The sequence below is a fragment of the Lepisosteus oculatus genome, chromosome 17 (genome assembly GCF_040954835.1).
Source record: "Lepisosteus oculatus isolate fLepOcu1 chromosome 17, fLepOcu1.hap2, whole genome shotgun sequence".
In the NCBI taxonomy this organism is placed as follows: domain Eukaryota; kingdom Metazoa; phylum Chordata; class Actinopteri; order Semionotiformes; family Lepisosteidae; genus Lepisosteus; species Lepisosteus oculatus.
Genome location: NC_090712.1, coordinates 370,474 through 389,624, shown reverse-complemented (window position 1 = coordinate 389,624; position 19,151 = coordinate 370,474). Strand labels below are relative to the sequence as shown.

At 43.3% G+C, this 19,151-nt stretch overlaps 1 protein-coding gene across 5 annotated transcripts in view; it reads left to right on the top strand.

The window, feature by feature from the left end:
- The first annotated feature begins 4,419 nt into the window (after positions 1-4,419).
- Positions 4,420-19,151, top strand: part of LOC102683266 (calpain-1 catalytic subunit-like) — a 31,137-nt gene continuing 16,405 nt past the window's right edge. The window contains exons 1-6 of one of the 5 annotated variants that reach the window (XM_015362564.2): positions 4,420-4,660; positions 10,192-10,219; positions 12,295-12,541; positions 14,682-14,751; positions 16,915-17,033; positions 18,472-18,605. In XM_015362564.2, coding sequence (XP_015218050.1) covers positions 12,296-12,541; positions 14,682-14,751; positions 16,915-17,033; positions 18,472-18,605 — 569 coding nt within the window. In that variant the 5' untranslated portion in view covers positions 4,420-4,660; positions 10,192-10,219; position 12,295. The other 4 variants (XM_015362565.2, XM_015362567.2, XM_015362563.2 and 1 more) reach the window with 4 other exon arrangements.

Here is a 19,151-nt window from a genome sequence, read left to right as displayed (position 1 = left end):
CTGGGTACTGCCTTTTTGTCTTTTAATTTAATTTTAATTTAACTCCACAAATTGTTTCTAGATGTTGACTGCTGTATTTAAGACACAGTGATCTGTGGAGGTTTATTCTAATATTCTGCATTTTCCATCTGTTTAGCATGTTCCTGATAGAAGGCATTTATAGTTAATTTATATCTTAATGCTATTAAGATATAATATATTATTCTTTGAATATTAATTGTTTACTGTACATATTGTTGAAAAATTACATAGATCTACAGGAAGGAAGTATTGGTTAATTAGAATTTCTTGATTAGATCATTCTCTTTTCTGTGGTCAAGTTTCCAACACACACAGTCAGCTCCCTGCTTCAGTCGATGTGTCTTGGTTTGGGATGAATTTTAAGATCCTTGTTCAGAAATGCCACTGGCTGTGTGCAGGATCTCTCACCTTGGAAGCCATAAGAGTTAAACAGTGGATTCTTCATTCTTCATTAATGCTTCTGAACACTGGTAACCATACAATTCTGGCCCTTCTGAAGGAACACCAGGTTTTATTTTTAACTATCTTCATGTTAAATGTAAAGATATATTCAGCATTTGAAAGACAGATGCAGTCACATTGATATGTATTTTTTATTGTAGTGCTAGAGCTCTGCATACGTTTTCTGTTACCTGCCATCCACCACACCTACCCTTTGAAGCTCTAAACTGTGACCAGTGCAGCTGTGGTTCTGGATTAAAGCAGTTGTTCCATCCCAGAGGCACCTTCCTCATTCCTGCTCGGAGAGCCGCCAGCAGGTACTGCGCTTTCGAGTAAGGTCATTTGCCAGTGGCAGATGGGCCCGGCTTGAGAATTGACAACGGTCCTGCTGGGATCTGCTCCTGCTGGGTCCTGCTCCTGCCTTTGGCTTCTGTGTAACCAAGGTATCTTCAGAAAACTTTCAATTTCATGGTGAAAAAAACAACTTGATTATAATATGGACCTGATGGTTGTTCGAAATCTGCCATATGCTCAGGCTGTTATTCATAACTTTACTCAGTGTAAACAGTTGCCTTACATATAATCTTTGTAGAGCTGAATGCCCTAAGGCAACTCCACACATGCATGTTTTGATTTATAATCCATTTAAATTTCTTGAAACAATTACTTCCGGTGACAGGACAGTAGGGTGTGGAGTGTGGCATTATTAAATAGCTCCAATTAATTACAACAGAGCTTGTTAGGGTGTTAAATGTTAAATGTAGCTTATCCTTTTTTATGCTCTTATTCACAGTTGGTATCTGACAGTAGGGAAAAAAGTGAAGGAATAGTATAAAATAAAAATGTATGAAAGGTTCTTTGATGATTTTAATCTGCAAAATGTAACCTTCACAGGAGCCAGGGAACCCACTGCTAATTTTAAAAGACATATATGGTTGAAATATAAAAGTAATGAGACTATGCCAAAGTATTCCCTGTGTGGCTGTGTTTCTCACACTTTCTTTCAGAAATATGCAATTACTCCCCACCTCTTTAATATGCCACAGACAGCATCAGGAAGAAACAAATACTGATATTATATTAGTGATATTAGTATCAAGAAGAACACAGTTACTATTAGACCTAAACACTTGCATGTGGTTGGTATCAGGAGTCTGTTTTCCCTGGTGTGTAATAACTCAGACCTGTTTTCTGTGGTGACTGTTCTGTTAGTCTGGTGCTGCCTGTGGAGAAGGACAGACCCTTGAACTGAGGGCACTGCAGAGATCAGAGAGCACTGGACATCAGGTCTGCTTGTCCAGTCTGATGGAGAGAGAACTCTGAGGGACAGAGAGGCACATTGCAGTTAAAGGTAGGAGACCACTGTCTTTACTGTGAGGGTACAGAATTTCAGGGAAATATTCTAAAGTCTTAATCACTGTTGCAGACTGATAAATATTTACTGCTAACAGTACTTAATGTGAATCTTCCTCCTTTTAAAAGTTAAGATGCCATTTAGTATGACAGTGTTCTGCACGGCAGTAACGTGTAACTTAGCAGTTCACTCTCTGTCTGTGGGAGAAAGTGTGACAGTCTGACCTTGAGCCTGATAATACACGTCTTGGACACGTCTTGGCCTGTCCTCTGATAGGACACACCTGTGTGACGTCAGAAAGTTGCTGTCAGCAGTGTGCAGGAGAAAGCGGGGAGAAAAGTGAATAAATTTAAAGGTTCAGGTGGAGAATCACAGTAGAGAATCTTATTAATAATCTGCTTCTTGGAACCTCCAATCAGCTTTGTAAAGCCAATGCAGTTACCCTATTTGTGGATGGCGCTGTAGTTGAATTTCAATCTAAATTCAAGAACTTGGGGTGATATTTGATCCAGGCTTGATGTTTGACCAGTATATGAAAAATATTGTAAAAACATAATTCTTCCATTTCAGGAATATTGCCAGACCGCATTCTATATTGTCTCTGACTGTAGCAGAAAAGCTGATCAACACTTTTGTAGTTAGGCTGGTCCACAGATCAGAAAACAGGGAATAGACCCTTTGCGGGTTACAAGGTCACAAAGAACCAAAACAATGTATGAGGGTAATCCAAGGCCAGACTCAAAAGGTGAGCAGGGAGTCCAGAACCAGAAGGAGATACATGAGTGTCAAGGTCCAGGAACACGATCCAAAAACTCAGAATCAAGGGACAGGCCAAAATCAAAAACCCAGGTAAGCAGTCCAGGGGGAAAACAAAAGATCAGGGGCCGAAAAAACACCAAACTGAGGAAAACCAATCCAGAAAGCTACAGACAAAACTCAGGAACAATGATAAGGTGAACAAGGAACAGGGACGTAAACAGGAGTAGGAGACAAAATCAGGAACAAGGGAACAATGTACCAAAGTCTCAGACTAGCACTCAGAGTAGTGGCAACAATATTGAGCACTTTTTGAACCTTGCGCAGGGTTTATGTAGGCTGGAGGAGGGGAGGCATGGTGAGCTACAGACATCTGGCTACAGACATCTGCTTGGTCTGCACCTCGGCTGCGCAGTTGAGCAGGTGATGGAGGTTGGGGTGCCCTCTGGTGGCCAGATGATAGAACTGTAATATTTGTCTTCTCTAGAACTGATTAATGTAAGACCCTACTCGCTGGGGGAACCTAAATCCATTCTGAACTAAGTTCAGTTTGTCCAGAACTCAGCAGCCAGAATTCTGACCAGTTCTCGTGTGCAAGTGATCACGTTACTCCTGTCCTGGAGTCCTTGCACTGACTTATTGTGAAATTCAAAATCCTCATGCTCACCTATATATTATGCCAGCAGCCATATCACTCTGCAACTCACAACTGGCAACCCACTGAAGCTAAGCAGGTGTAAACCTGGTCAGTACCTGGATGTGAGACCTCCTTGGAAAAACTAAGGTTGCTGCTGGAAGAGGTGTTAGTGGGGCCAGCAAGGGGTGCTCACCCTGCAGTCCATGTAGCTCCTAATACCTCAATATAGTGACGGGGACACTATACTGTAAACAGGCGCTGTCCTTCGGATGAGACGTAAAACCAAGGTCCTGACTCTCTGTGGTTATTAAAAATCCCAGGGTGTTTCCGAAAAGAGTAGGGGTGTAACCCCAGCGTCCTGGACAAATTTCTCATTGGCCCTTACCAAGCATGGCCTCCTAATAATCCCCATCTATGAATTGCCTTCATTACTCTGCTCTTCTCCCCACTGATAGCTGATGTGTGGTGAACGTTCTGGCGCACTATGGCTGCTGTCGCATCATCCAGGTGGGGCTGCACATTGGTGGTGGTGGAGGGGGGTCCCCATTACCTGTAAAGCGCTTTGAGTGGAGTGTCCAGAAAAGCGCTATATATATGTGCAAGTAATCATTAATTATTATTATTATTATAAGGCTTTACATGGCTTCAGTACCTGTCCACAGCCGAAATGTGTTTTCGTTCTTCTATTTTCAGCATGGAATAAACCTATTACTTTTCCCTTGTAAGCTATCACCCTACTCCCCACCTCACAACCTTCATTTTTCTGACTCTGCTCTCCTGTCTGTCTCCCAATCTTGTCTACATTCAATGGGTGACTGGAGCTTCTCCTGCTGCGCCCCAGAGCTCTGGAATTCTGTCCCCAAGGATATCAGGGAGACACCTTGCCTTGCTTTCAAATCCAGACTCAAAACCTTCTTTTCAAAAAGGCTTTATTTAATTCATTCCTGTATCTGTTCCTTTCATCTTCTTCTGCATTTGAATGGCTTGTGTTCATTTGTGTTTATTTTAATTAAGAAACTTGTATTATTATTATTAATATGTTGGCTGTCATTGGACTATTATGTTGTCAAGGTACAGCTGACGTGCGCTGACCCTGTTCCTCAAACAAAACTAAAACACTGTACATAACTGCCCAGTGTGTCGTAATAGAATACCTACGTCTAGGTCTTGGGAAGACACTTAGACGAGGGTATCGGCAGTGTGTCCACAGTGGCAGATCAAATATCAGCGCTCACGCTGCCTCGTGCAGGACGGGAGGCTGGGTCAGAGCTCTGCGGGCACCCCAGCCACCAATCTGTGTTCAGGGGTCTCGGCGCCGGCTCCTCTCCCCTCCCCCCGTCAGCTGGGCAGGGCTGGGCTCCACACTGCAGCAGCGCCGCTCTGAGTGCGCAAGTGTGCCGGTGCCTGTCAGCCGAACACCCGAGCGCAGGTGAAGACGGTGCTCCGCAGTGGTGAGTGTCTCAGCCCGGCAGCCGCGGACAGGTACGCCTGCTGCGGGCTGCTGTGGTTAGGATGAGTAGTCTGCAGGTTTAGGTACGCTGTTTTGCTCTGATCCTTTACTTTCTGATGTTGACTGAAATGCACATACAGTTAAACTGTGTACCAGATTTATGATTATGTGCTGGTAGGCTTGTGTTTTATTAAAGGTTCAAAATGTTATTCGTAAGACCTCCCACTTTGATTTCTTTAGAAGATCTTTATTGACTAGGCAGTCGGAAGCTTTAGAACAAAATGTCTTGTTTGAAAACCATAAAAAGCATGTGGGTTATTTTTCAGTTAATTTAAGACAAGTTCCGACAGTATACAGAGACGGTGTGATGTTTATTGGAGGGCTCTGCTCCGCAGTCGGCAGAAAGCCCTGTTGACAGGGTGGGAGAGCCGGAGCTCCAGTCCCACCGGGCAGCGCGCAGATTGTCCAGGCAGCCTGTCCGCGCTCTGTGCGCTGATCGTCTTTCGATTTGGACAGTGTTGCGGAACAGAGGCATGTAAATATAAAACACTGCTCACAAACACGTGGAAAATATTGCCGTGCTTATGCATGACCCCGAAAAGCCAAAGCTAAACGAGTCTCAGTGCCCTTACGTCAGCTTTGAACAAACGAAGCCATGATGAATCCGAGTCACTGCGGGAAGAAGCTCAACTGCATTTGACCTGGGAGAAATCGTGCTGTGCCTCTGCCAGAACCAGGTCTGCTGGGGAAAGCAGCGCCCCCGTTGGTTCAGATATTAATCTGTACGGCCTTTGTCTTTTTTATTGTTGTGATTTCTTTCCACTCAGAACAAACCGCTTTGCAGTCTTCTTTATGACTAGCCTTGGGGAAAGGGAAAGATAGGATTAATTTTAGTTTGTGCCGATTTCTTTTAACTTTACAGTCTTATTTTTAAACTATACACAACGTCGTTGCCATGAGAATACTATTCGTATAAATTACCATGAATTAAAATTATTTTTCCTCCAGACGACAGCTAAGCGAAAACCGTTTTATTGACCGACGCATGCGCTTGTGGTTTTGCTCGGTAAAGCTGATTGCCGAGATGAAGCCGCTTTGCGCAGAGCGACTAATGGGATGCAATTAGATGAGCTTTCCGCTGCTATGTTTGGATTCCGCCCTCATGCACTGGTTGCTTATAAAATTCGGATCTGCATTTTAAGTAAAAATAAACACTTATAGGGGACCTTAGATCCTCCAGACCCTGTTTCCTTGAGTTTTTTTCCTACTCAGGACATTTTTAAATCCCTGAAAAAAACTATACGACTTACTGTACACAAGTCATAATCAGCATTTTGACTTTATTGCTGTTAAATGACTTAGTTTTCTTAGGAAAGGATGTCTGAGGAATCAGAATGAATAGATCGTAACTACATAAGTTGTATAAACACAAATGAGAGAGAGAAAACACAAAATGAAAACACAAATGACAGAGAGACCCATCATATTTAAATCCTACCTTTTCTAAAACAGGAATGTTTACTTAAATCTCTAACCGCTGTCCCTCACTCCATGGAATAGAAACATCAACATGCAGTCATGGGTGGTACACATTAAAATTAATTGGTAAAACAGTATTGTAGGATAAAACAATATTATTGGACACATTTTAGTTATGTATACTAATTAAATTAGAAGGATTAGCATTACATGGTTCTTGCTATGAGACCACAGGCGATTCAGACCTGTCTCGTTTCAAGGCCCACATCCCTGTGCGAGGCAATCGGGCCCGTTCATGTGGGAGACAGGTGATTAAACACAAACCTTCAGTTCTGTCACTTATGCAGCTCATTGGAAAGAGCTGAGTGCCAGCGTTTTAGTGCAGATTCTCCATAAGCCAGTTAATTAAATAGAACTATCTTAGTGTGTACAGTAAGATTAACATTCACGTTTATTTTTTCATCGTATGGAACGGAATTCTGTTTCAGTTGTGTAGTTCTGAGCTGCTGTTCTGAAATTAGATGAACTGGCTATGAAGAGCAGTGACATGCTGTAATAGATTGTGGTCCCTCTGTCAGAGGATTCACCACAGCTCATCAGGCTGTTTTGGTACTGGGAGGTGTTGTTGGCCCTGACAAAGCTCTTCAGAGTCAGCAGATAAGCATGAACCTGTAAACACAAATGTTAACTCAGAGGAAGGACATTTAAATTTGGAAACAAGAGGCATTGATTTAGACAAAAGGGTGTAGGAGTCTGCACTGAGCCAGTAAGCCATGTTGTTGAAGCTGGTACCCTGGCATCTTTCAGGATACAACTAAATGAGATCATTGGATCAATAAGCTACTAACTACCAAATCCACTGAATGGCCTTGTTTTGTTTGTAACCTTTCTTAAGCTCCTATGTTAAATCTTTGCTAGCTTGCACAGATTCATAATTTATGATGCTAATGAAAGATTTATGGTCATACTGTTCTACAGAGTAAATTATACTAATGGTTTTTCTTAGACATTTTGTATAGAAAGGAAGACAATCATTTTTGGTGCTTTCATTTTCCTGTAGCAGAGCTGTGCTAATCATATTTTTTAATTTCTCTAAGGAGTAAATTAATATATACTGATGGAAAATAAAAACCTACATACTCTGGCCCTCCTGTCTGCTCGGAACAGGCTGAAGAGTGACTCATCCGTGGACCTGATGCTGCTGCCGATGAGTCCATCACAGCCTCTGTCTGGCCCAAGCCAGTCGGGTGTGACATATAGGAGGTATGAGCAGAGGGCCTCTGACAGGTCGCAGTCCTGTCACTGATGTAGGCATTGTGTCTGCCGGCAGTTTCAGCAGCAGTACGGGTGGCAGATCTGAAACAATTTCTCAGATGGTCTGCTGAAACCTTCTCTGCAGTCGGAACACAGTGGAGCGGTTTACTCCCTAGTGTCTGGCAACGCTGGCACATGACATGCCTGCCTGCAGCATGGCAGTGGCCTTCTCTCTTGCTTCTGGTGACATTCGAGGCATTATGGAATGCACAGAAAACTGACTGTGTGTGGCCTTTTTCTTGCAGTGACCTAAGCTTTGAATTAAGGCCTTTTTAAAGGTGACCTGATCAAGCATTGTTCCACCTGCACCGCATTGGGTAAAAGTGCACCAAACGAGCTTTCGTGTGATTGGCAAGTTGCAATGCCTCACTGCACCAGCTGTATTGCTAGTCAGAGGGCTTAAACAAATTGACAACTTTTTGTGAAAGTACATAAGCTATCACTATAGTATTCTCATTCAAGAAAATGCTGCGTTTCTTTTTTCCATCAGTATACTGTATATTGGTGCTGATAAATCTGCCAGTTTCCGGGAGCGCAGCCCCTCCTGGTGTTCGAGGTGAGGAACCAACATCTTTTTGTTTAACTGGTAATGGTGTTTTCCTCAAAAGAGTTAACTAAAATAATGTAATTCGACATCAAGGTGAAACAGACTCCTTTGCTGGAGTTTTGACTAAATGTTTTTACAAATTTAATGTTTTTGACTCAAATTCCTGACTGTGTCCCTCGCACAGTACTGCAGAGACTGTTCCAGGCAGTTTGTGAAGGCTGGCATTTAGATGTCTGGTCTCTGTCAGTGGCTGAGTGAGAAGGAGAGAGGGGGGCTTGGGTTACCCTGGGCTCTCTGGGCTCACTGGGCTGCTGCTCGTACAGTAGCTGCTGGCAGCCTGACATCATGCTTCACCTGCGGAAAAACACTTTCAGCATTCCTGCACAGTGCAGTGGCACCTGGCAGGTCTTGGGAAAGACATGCCAAGTCTTATTAGCTTTCCTCGAGGGAGGCAGAAGTGCCTGTAGCTGCTGAAACCATATTGATTTAAAACGAGAATAAAATGTAATTCATCAGCAGGTTATGGGTAATTGCTGCATCATCCTAATGGCTCACAGTGTTTTGCAGAAAATTGTAAAAGCAGAAACTCAGGTAATGTTTTAGTAGACAGGCATTTCATGTCACAGGATTCCCAGTTTTTCTGAAGTGTTTATCACTTTGTAATGGCTGAATATCGATGATCTGAAAATATAGTTACATTGCAAGACCAGATACCAAAATACCTGTCAAATAGTTAGAGATCCAACAGCCCTGGTGACTGTGCTGCAGGGCTCTGGGTAGCAGCTGCCCACTGTGTGTTTCTGCTCAAGGACGTGATGTGCTATGAGCACACGTATAGTTCTGTTGTCTTCAGTAGCACATGATGAAGATAAGAAATATTCAAACTTTTTAAAAGATCTACTAATGTTTTACTTTCTAAGATTTACTAAGAAGAACTCAGTAAATGTTCTCCTACTGGGAACTGAACAGGGTTTTCACAGCACAAGAGCAGGATGTGCAGCAGCATGTGAGCATGATAAAGGTACACGTGAGCACAAGCCCTTTGTGTGAAGAACTCTTCATGGTATCAGTATTAAATGCTCTTCCCAACGTTTCCACTTGTGTCTGGATCATGTTTCATTGCTCATTCTGCAGATGTCCAGGGGTCGACTTTCTCAGTGCTATTGAGGATTTTAAATAGGAGTCAAGCAGTGTTCTCGGTTCAGGACTGAACTATTTTGATCTCCTAGCCTGGCAGTCTCAGAGGGTCTAAAATCTGACATAACTTCTCTTCAAGTTATGTGAAGAAATGTATTTGGTAAATAGGAAAATGGACCCCAAAAGAGCAAAGATAAGATTAAGCCAGTCATGGGCTGGGTGTCTGTGAGGGACTAAGGTCCTCTATACCTATAAATATACCAACAGCTGGTCTTTTGATTCAGTTGCTGTTGCTCAGTGAGCGAGAGTGTACTCATAGCAGGTGGGTGTCACATTGATTAGTACTGACTTCACCACGTGCAGTGTGACCGGTCTGCAGCTCCCTCCTTCTCCAAGTTTCAGTGGAACTCCTGTTCCACAGGGCCTCAGTTCCGAGTACATCCCAGTTTGCCAAATTCAGCCCTTCCAGCGCCCGAGGTACTTGACTGGCTGTGTGAGGTCTGTCGGTGTGCCAGTGGGAAAGTTAGACCAGCAGCTCAAATGCAGCCTGCAGTCCCAGTGGCAGTTCTGGCTGGATGAACCCCTCTGGAGTCCTCGCATTTAAATTCTTAAAGCTTCAAGCTGCTGTTTTTAGAATTTAAAGATAGGCATTCTGGTGACTAAAATGCTTTATAAAGGTTTACCATTTTTAACAATAAAATAAAACCATGCAGTTTGTTCAGATCTGACCTGCAGGATCTGAGTGACTCTGTGGCACTGCTGGAATGTGACACAGCTGGATTTCTGCTCAGTGTGGCACTAAACACTGAGACCTTCACTGGGGGTAACCGGAGGTGCTAGAAATTCCTTCTCGCGTTGTGTAAATATTTGAATGCTTCTCTGACAGCTGTGTTAGGAGGAATTCTAGCAGCCTAAGCTATAAAAGAACTGTACGTGTTTATTCTACATAGACAATACACTGATTAGCTGCAGATATACAGTATGGAGTCATAAGCACTGTATATTAGTAGCTTATAAATATCTGCAAATTACAAATGAAGTTTTCTTTCTTCAAGCCTGCTGTGGCCCAGAGAAAATTTGAAGGTAACAGATTCATGTTTCTTGCTGTGGCTTGCTTCTTTCTTTGTCTATGTTTTAGTGCCTCTCAGAGCGAGTCCTTTTCCATTCCGAAAATATTCCCTTTTTTACCTTTTTTTTTCTGTTTTGCGTCCACATCCACAACACTACGTAAGACAGCTGTTCCACAGGATCCCACTAAGAGTGAATTAAGAGAAAAAGTTATTCTGCTAAGCATCAGCTGCAACATTGCTATTTTTACAATAATTCTTACACCTTACCTTTCCATTTACCACTAATACATAGTTTGATTTAAAAACTGTGTGTCATGTACGAATAAGTACTGCAAATAAGTAGTAGACTGCAAAGTATGTACTTATTTGTATGGGATATCAGAAAGCATGACTCAGAGACACAGTAGATCTGTGGATTAACATATCCAGAATAGCTCTTATTCTCTGCAGCGTAAAAGACGATTTGGGTCTCTGGAATCACTTATGCTTTTAAAGAGACTGTATAAGGATATTTCAGTATAGCGAGCTGACAGGGAAGCTCTCAACACAAAAGCCACTGAGGTACAGCTTTCTCTTTCAAACTGTGTGTATCCCCACATTTCTCTTGTCCCATTAGTGTTGCAAATTCAAGCTCTTGACGGCCTTTTCCTTTCCCTGAACACTGCAGGGTTCCCACTTGCCCTGAAAGACCTGGATAACTGCCAACATCAGCTGGAGCACAAAGAACAGCATAACAGGAGAAGCAGTTAAAAACAGTGGTTTACTGTCTGTGATGCTCTGCTGCTCAAAGTCTTTAGATCTGCTGGCTTTCAGTGGCAACTTTACATTGTTGAAAATTGTTAAAACTGTCCAGGGAAAAGTTTGGGAAAACTGGCCTTGGAAGGTACTGTGGGAACCCTCGTGTCTTACTGGCTACAATATTGGTTTAATCATTAATTTTGCTTATTCATTGTCTTGATTGCATCGGAAACTAACTGCACATTATTATTACAGTGAAAAGGAACCAGCAATAGTTAATTTGTCTGTAAAGTAAAAGAGTTTGTTTTGGCTCTTTGACCTTGCTGGGAGGGGTCAAAGGTCACAGACAAGGAGACCACTCCTTTTATCTGCTGCCAGGGACAGATCTGATGTTAGATAACTAAAATTGCCCTAGAGTTTGATAGAAGGCTTTGCACCTTAAATACCTGTTAAACAATATGGCTTTTGAACTATTAATTAGCAGAACAGGGCTAATGCATTTTAAACTTAACACAATTAACCTGAAGCTAAACACTTTACTCAGAAAAACATGATGCTCTGAACACGTCTTAATCTCTTTTGTCCACTTTATGTTTGATCAGTCAGAAATGTTCTCAATTACAGCCCAGGTTACTGTCACAATCATTTGCAGTGTTTTGCTATATATCATAAAGGAGACTGCTGCTCTGCTGTTGCTGTACAGTGTCTGATTGATTTCTGGGGGACGTTCTTGATGGTGATGGTGGATGTTTCACAGAGAGGGAAAGTACAAACTACTCTGAAGTTCATTGAAATTGCAGGGAGCCTGACAGACCAGTTACACTGACAAGGCAGGAAAAGAACTGCAGGTCCCCTCTCTCTGTCCATAATATAACAAACACTCAAGATTCTATCTAGCTGAGACTGTCTAGCAGCTGAGTGGCAACTTCGCTCTTTTTTTTCTCTTGTCTTAATTAAGAAGCAGCGTTGGCAAACAATGAAGTAAAGCAACCAAGACAGACGGATTAAATATCATTGCTGTATTTTAAAGACCTGATGCTGCTGACCAAACACGCTTGCCGTGGCAAAATAAAGTGGGCAGCCAGCTGCTGGGGTTCTGGGACTGCAGCTCAGGGAAGGGTCAGGAATGGGCTGGGCCAGTGTTGTCCCATAGTTACTCTCTGCCTTCAGAGTTTTAAACAGTGGAGTTCCAGAACAGAACCCAGCAGAAATAATGTTCTATCCTGCTGGGTGCAGTCGTGGTCCCATCCTGTGTGTCAGGTTTTACTGCAGAATATGTCATGGTGGAGATGGAAGCTATTTATATTCTGGCTGCTGGTAAACTCCCCTTTTTATTTTTATCCCTCTCAGCATGTTTCTGTTTGGAGGGATCTCTGCTCGCATACAGAAGGACAGGCTGAAGGCTGAAGGGATGGGATCCAACGACAGGGCTCTAAAATTCCAGAACCAGGACTACGACGCCCTGAAGCAGGAATGCATCGAGAGTGGCTGCCTGTTTGAGGACCCCCTATTCCCTGCTGAACCCCCTTCACTGGGGTTCAAGGAGCTGGCACCCCACTCCTCCAAAACTCGGGGTGTTGAGTGGATGCGCCCCACGGTAAGAGAGCTGACGTCTCCATGCTCGTCCCTCATGGCAACTCAGACAAAACAGTTTGGAACAGCTGCCTCTGCTCATCTTCTTTGCTGAGTGTTACCAAATCTACAGATTTGAGCAGAGCTGTTGTATGGAAGATGTGTCTTGTGCTGTGAGGTTGTGTTATAGTGCGGAACATGGAACTTTGAAGCAGGAAGTTGTTCTGTAGTAGACAAGATGACAGGCCCCAGGTTGCCACTGGGAAAAGGAGCACGCTGCGGTCAGTATTGCTGGACAGCCACTGTGGCGTGGGAGGTAAACTGGCGCCATGGAGTGTCAGCTGTTTTAATGCACACATGAGCTGCTCCAGTAGTGTTTGTATTTCAAGTGCACTGACTGGAGACAGGATATATTTCCTGGATTATTAAACCTTAATTTTAGTGCCATTTACTGTGGCATTCAAAGAGGCATACGGCCACTTTAAGTTGAGTGCCCTCGATCTCTTTAAGGGGATATGTCACAGAGTCACAGAAACATTGTTCCTTTCTAGAGAAACAAAATGCTACACATACCTAAAATGATTTAGAGTTAAAAACCTTATCAATTTACCCTAAGGATAAAACCTCAGACTACAGGTTTTGAGTCTAATTTATAGTCAGAGTTTTTATGTTTTACTGAAATTAAGAACTACGTGTTCCTAATATTTTTACATGTCATAAAGAATTCCTTACTGGCTTCCCATTGTTCCACACACTTGTACGAGTCATCAGAAAAGATGCACTGAAGCTCAGAGGTGTCTGATGAGGAATGCTGACACAGTTGAGGCCTGTTAGAGGGCAGTAAGCTGTCTCTGCTCATCCATCTCACAGCCCTTCTAAAAGCACACAACACTTTCTGATGAACAGGAAGAGTGTTGGAGTTCAGCACTGCGCATTCTGCTATAATAAATATTCAGGGGTTTCCTCTCTTTCAGCAGGAGGCAAGTAATGTTTTGGGTGCAGTCTCATTGCAGAATGGCATGTTTTATTCTTTTGTGACTGCTTTGGGCATGATTTAACCCACTGTACATTTCTTCTGTGGCACAGGGGACACAGAGGTGACATTATCAATTTCAAGCAGTAGTTTTGTTTTTATACGCACAAACCTCGTGCCTGAGTGGTGATGCACGTTGAATTTTGTGGTGCTGTACACCTAGTTTTCTGTGCAGGAAGCTGATGTAGACATGCATGTTAAGAACTGTAGAAATGTTCTTTAAAGTTCCCACTTGGAAAAAGAGGCTGTTCTTGTCACCAGTGCAAATTCCCTGAATTGTGATACAATCAGCCTCCCCTGCCCTTCCTTCCTGGGCTGTGGGGATCAGTGAGGACAGGGAGAGTGGCTCTGGCTCCAGGCCTGGGCGGCTGTGAGCAGTACCGAGCTGCTGTTGAATTTGGAGTTGCTCTTGGTTGCTTTTCTGAGTTATTCTGAGTTGCAGATTTGTTGGGAGTAGTTGCTGTTGCCGAGTTGCTCTCTAGTGGAGAGCCAGTACTGTGAGGGGGTTGTTCTGGACCTCGGCATGGGACGCATGGGAAGGAATAGAAACTCACGCCCAGATAGTCCTTTGCAAAGAATGTATAATCAAAATAAGTAAAACCCAGGAAGCAAATCTTACAGAAAATCAGACCCAGGTTTGACAATGGTGGTTATTTTATATTGTTTCTTTGAAAAGGAAGTTTATTGCCCTTTATCTGACTCTTTATGGCTGTGATGGTTAATTATTAATCACCAGCATATATAAGGGAGCAGCAGATTTAATTATCCTCTTGAACTTATTTTAAACAATTAAACAAATGGGTTTTGTAACATTTTCTCTGTTCTGTTGGAACAGTTCCTCAATTAGCAAAAGTCTTCATTTGTTTCTTTGATTAAAACACCATAGTTAATTCACCTTTGTGTAGATTTTGTAAGGAGCTGAGGGACAAAGGACATTAAATATCCTCTCTGTTTTTGTTGATATTTGGCTGTGATTTCATTGTCTGACACAGGCTCTGAAGAGCCTGAATGATCACAGTGTATTTCGTTATATGACCAGTGTTTTTTATTTCAGTACTAACTGACAGTCTTTCAAACATTAGTTGTATTAAATCTGTACACAACGGTATCTGAACTTCAGTGTTTTCTGCAGGAGCTGACAGCGAATCCTCAGTTCATTGTTGGAGGTGCTACAAGGACCGATATCTGCCAGGGAGCCTTGGGTGAGTTCTGTCTCCTCTGAACAGCAGAACAGCAGAAGTTTATTGGTACAGATATTGCCAAAAGAGACAGTCATACCTGTTGCATGAACCAGGACATTTAACAAATACTTCAGTCAGAGCTGTGGCCACAGGATATAAAGTTTACAATAGAAAGCCTGCAGTTTCTGCAGTTCAGACCCTGGAACTGCTGCACCCCATTTTGCTTACATGAACACCAGGGCTTGAATCTCACCCAGACTTTTATCCAGTGTTCAGAGGAGTCAGGTGAAAAGGCGAGGCTGGGTACATTGTGCCAGACAGGGAGGGCTTTCAGTTGAGAGTGGAAACCCACCAGGAATCTGTGGCTCCAGATGTTTAGCATCGCAGATCGAAAAGTCATTGTCAGTATGAAACAAAACTTTACTTAAACAAGGTAATAGAGTCTCAGTAACTTGGATGCCTTATTTTTAATATTCCTTTAAGGTCATAACTACTGACATGATTACTACATTTGGATATTATCTATGGCACATTACCCTGCAGTGAACTGTGATTCATGACTCTGAAATTTCTTAGTCTTACCAACACACAAAAGAATGCATCTTTACTGAGCTGGGAGTTCTGTGTGCACTGGGGATTCCTTCAGAGGAGAGCAGGATATGCTGCTGGAAGGGAGGAGCAAGGAACGCACACTCTGCTCTCTACTCAGCTGCTTTCTCTGTGACATGCGTGGTCGTCCGGTGTTGTGCTCGCATGGCCAAGACTTGCTTCTGATTAAGTGTTCTGGCACAGTTTCATCTGGCAGCTCCCTCATGCTGCCTCCCCTGCATTGGCAGATTCTCCAGAGCAGAGACACATGCCAGCTTAACCTTGTTAGCTCCTCAGAATGTTTTCACCAAAGAAGAACATTGCCAGTATTGGCCTTCCTAAACCAGCCTTTTCTCATAAACTAAGTTCTTGAAGTGTTGGTTGATGTCCTAAGATGCAATATGTTGTTTTGTTCTTAATAGCTGTTGAATTCAGTCCTATTGTTATGTAGCTTTGTGGGTCTTTATGACATTTTTGAAGACGGCCCTCTGCTAACTAATTTGAGAATTAGTGACTTAGACATAATAAAATATGGTGATTAATTAATATAAATTTATTACAGAGAGCCATGCCATTTTCTGTTCAGGCTGTTGTCAGTGGCATGTACGGTATGTAGTGATTGCCCCAGGACACCACCCCAATGACACAGTCTGCCAAACTCTTTTGAAATTTCAGAGATACAAGCCCAGAGGTACCAGCTAGGACCCTAGTAAAGGAATGGCTGCTGTGCTCAGTTCATGTTCTGAAGTTATCTTTAGTTGAGAGAGTTCCAGTACTGGGGGATGGGGTGGGAATTGTGGCTTGCTTAGTGCCTGCACTGATGAAGTGGCTGGTTTTAAAAAGACTCAATGCAGGAGAAGCTCTGAAAGGGTTCATTGTCTGCAGCTGTTGGCATATCACATTGTTCTCCAGGCCTGAGAGGAATGCTCCTAACATCTGAGGATCATGATGAACTGTGGGAATGTGGGGAAAAAAGCTGTTTATATTACATGCTTCCGAAGTGGTTTATCTTATTCAAGAAAGTGGTTTTACTTTTGTTAGGTATTTCTGTCTTTGATCCAAGGCCACAGTAATGTAAAATGAATACAGAATTGCTGGTTTATGGACCTTTTTACAGGTCGCCTTTTAAAACAGCAGCTTGGGTGTGGCCTGCTGTAAGTGGTATGCACTGGCTCAAGTATCACTTTCGGGAATCTCTGGGCACATGATTCCAATTCATCCCTTTGACTCTTAGTTGTGAATCATCTTGTTCCCCTCCCATCTCCTGAGTGACAGTGTTCTGGTTTCGTCACACAAGGTTAAATCCTTTAATTCTGAAACTTCAATTCACATTTCAGTTACAATCTGAGCAGTGTGCAAGAGTTGTGGGGTAGGAATTCATACACTCTGCATCGTAGGACTGAAAAGATGTTGCTTGACGGTTTTCTTGGTAACTGTTTTTCTGCTTTGTCCTGCTTTCTTATTCTTTGCAGTCGGTGTGTGTCCCGGTGTTTCAGTGTGTGTCCCTATGGTCAGTGTGTGTCCCAGTGTTTCAGCGTGTGTCCCCTGTGGTCGGTATGTGCTGTGAGCTGAATGTCTGTGCTTCTCTTTCCCCAGGTGACTGCTGGCTCCTGGCTGCCATTGCCTCTCTCACCCTCAATGAGAAGCTGCTGCACAGAGTGGTCCCACACGGCCAGAGCTTCCAAGAGGACTATGCAGGGATTTTCCATTTCCAGGTGGAGGGAGCTGAATGAGTTCCTGCTCAGGGTCTCATAAGTTTCAAGCAGGGGTTCCAGAAAACATAGCTGTGTACCTTTGTAGCTCCAGCTGTTCCAGCAGTGTGTCCAAACAGCTGCTTCACATTGTTGTTAACCTGGCAGTTTTAATCTGTCTCACAGGGTTGTCTCTCTTGGATCAAACACACATTGAATGTCATGAAGTTGCTGTATATATGCATTGCAGGGTCATTGCTAAAGTCTACCAGTTGCTGATGTGACTTGTAGATGTAGCTGTAGCTGAAGATAAGGCCTTCTCAAACCTCTATATTTTCAAAGTGCCTGTATGTAGTGGAAACAAGAGTATTTCTGTAGAATCTGCAGGTGATTACAGGCAGACACTGGGCTCTGTGTCACAGTTGAGCCTGGTGCACACAGAAAGTCTATATTCTAATACGCCTATCATCATGAAACTCATGACTGGCACACTAGCTAAGCAGGTGTGAACCTGGCCAGTACCTGGATAGGAGACCTCCTGGGAAAACTAAGGTTGCTGCTGGAAGAGTGGGACCAGTTAGTGGGACCAGTAGGGGGTGCTCAGTCTGCAGTCTGAATGTGTCCTCATGCCCCCAGTATAGTGACGGAGACACTATACTGTAAACAGGCGCCGTCCTTCGGATGAGCCGTAAAACCGAGGTCCTGGCTCTCAGTGGTCATTAAAAATCCCAGAGCATTTCTCGAGAAGAGTGTGGATATTACCCTGGCGTCCTGGCCAAATTTCCCATTGGCCCTTACCAATCATGGCCTCCTAATAATCCCCATCTCTGAACTGGCTTCATTACTCTGCTCTCCTCCCCACTGATATCTGATGTGTGGTGAGTGTTCTGGCGCACTATGGCTGCCGTCACATCATCCAGGTGGGGCTGCACACTGGTGGTGGTGGAGGGGATCCCCATTACCTGTAAAGCGCTTTGAGTGTCCAGAAAAGTGCTATTTTTTGTAAGGAATTATTATTAATTATTATTAATATTAAATTGTATGAGGATGTGAACAATGAAAAAGACAATCACAGTCATTACTCAAACTGTTTAAATAATATACAGAGATGTACACATATTCTACTAAGTCTGCTGAGCCACAGCACATTCACAAACTGTGGTCTGAAGATGAAGATCTGGGAGAGACTGAATACACCTCATTTATAACCTTTCTTATATTCTGTTTTCTTTACCAGCAAGCCAAGCCTAAAGAGAAAGCAGTGAAAAGATGTTTGAAATCCATCTTTGCTTGGTTAGACTTAATTCTACAGGGCCCAGATTTATCTTGGCAGATCCTATTCTTTACATTTGCTGTGTCGTGAACATGGCGGAAATCTTTCTCTTGGGAAACCTAGATACAGAATGAATGAATTCTCCCCTTGGCGCAAAGACTGAAGAGCACTTCTGTACCTGGCTTGCAGTTCTGGCAGTTCGGGGAGTGGGTGGACATCGTGGTTGATGACAGGCTCCCGGTGAAAGATGGGGAGCTGCTCTTTGTCCACTCTGCGGAAGGCAATGAGTTCTGGAGCGCCCTGGTGGAAAAAGCCTATGCCAAGTACGTTCATTATGCAGTTTCTGCAGATCCCAAGTACTTTTAATAAAGTCAATTTCAGTTCTAGCGTTTTGGGTCAACTAAACAAATTTGGAATTAATTAAAACATGTTGAACCTCTTTAATTTGAAGGAGTAAAAGTTCTGGGGCAAGTGGCTGCATGTTACTCCATTTCCCCAGCAGCAGTCTTCCTCTTCTCCTGCGGGATTGCAGGCTCCTGAGCTCCTGGAAAGAGAGCTGAACATACAGCAATATGTTTTTGTTCTAATATTAGACCAGTGTTAGAATGCATGGAATTACTGTACCCCAAAATAAAACATGTTGTACTTGACATTGATATTAATCTCATGATCACAAATACAAATCACAGTTGCTAGTGTTGGTCCTGAAGAGTGTGTTTCTCTACCTCATTATCCAGAGGAAGAGTGTTAGACTGGTCTAAGAAAGGCCTGGCGATCCTCTGTCTGTATTGAACTGCGGCAGGCTGGGGGAGACCAGGAAATCCTGGGGGGTCGTTTTCTTGCCTGTGCAGCAGCCCCTCGGTGCTGGG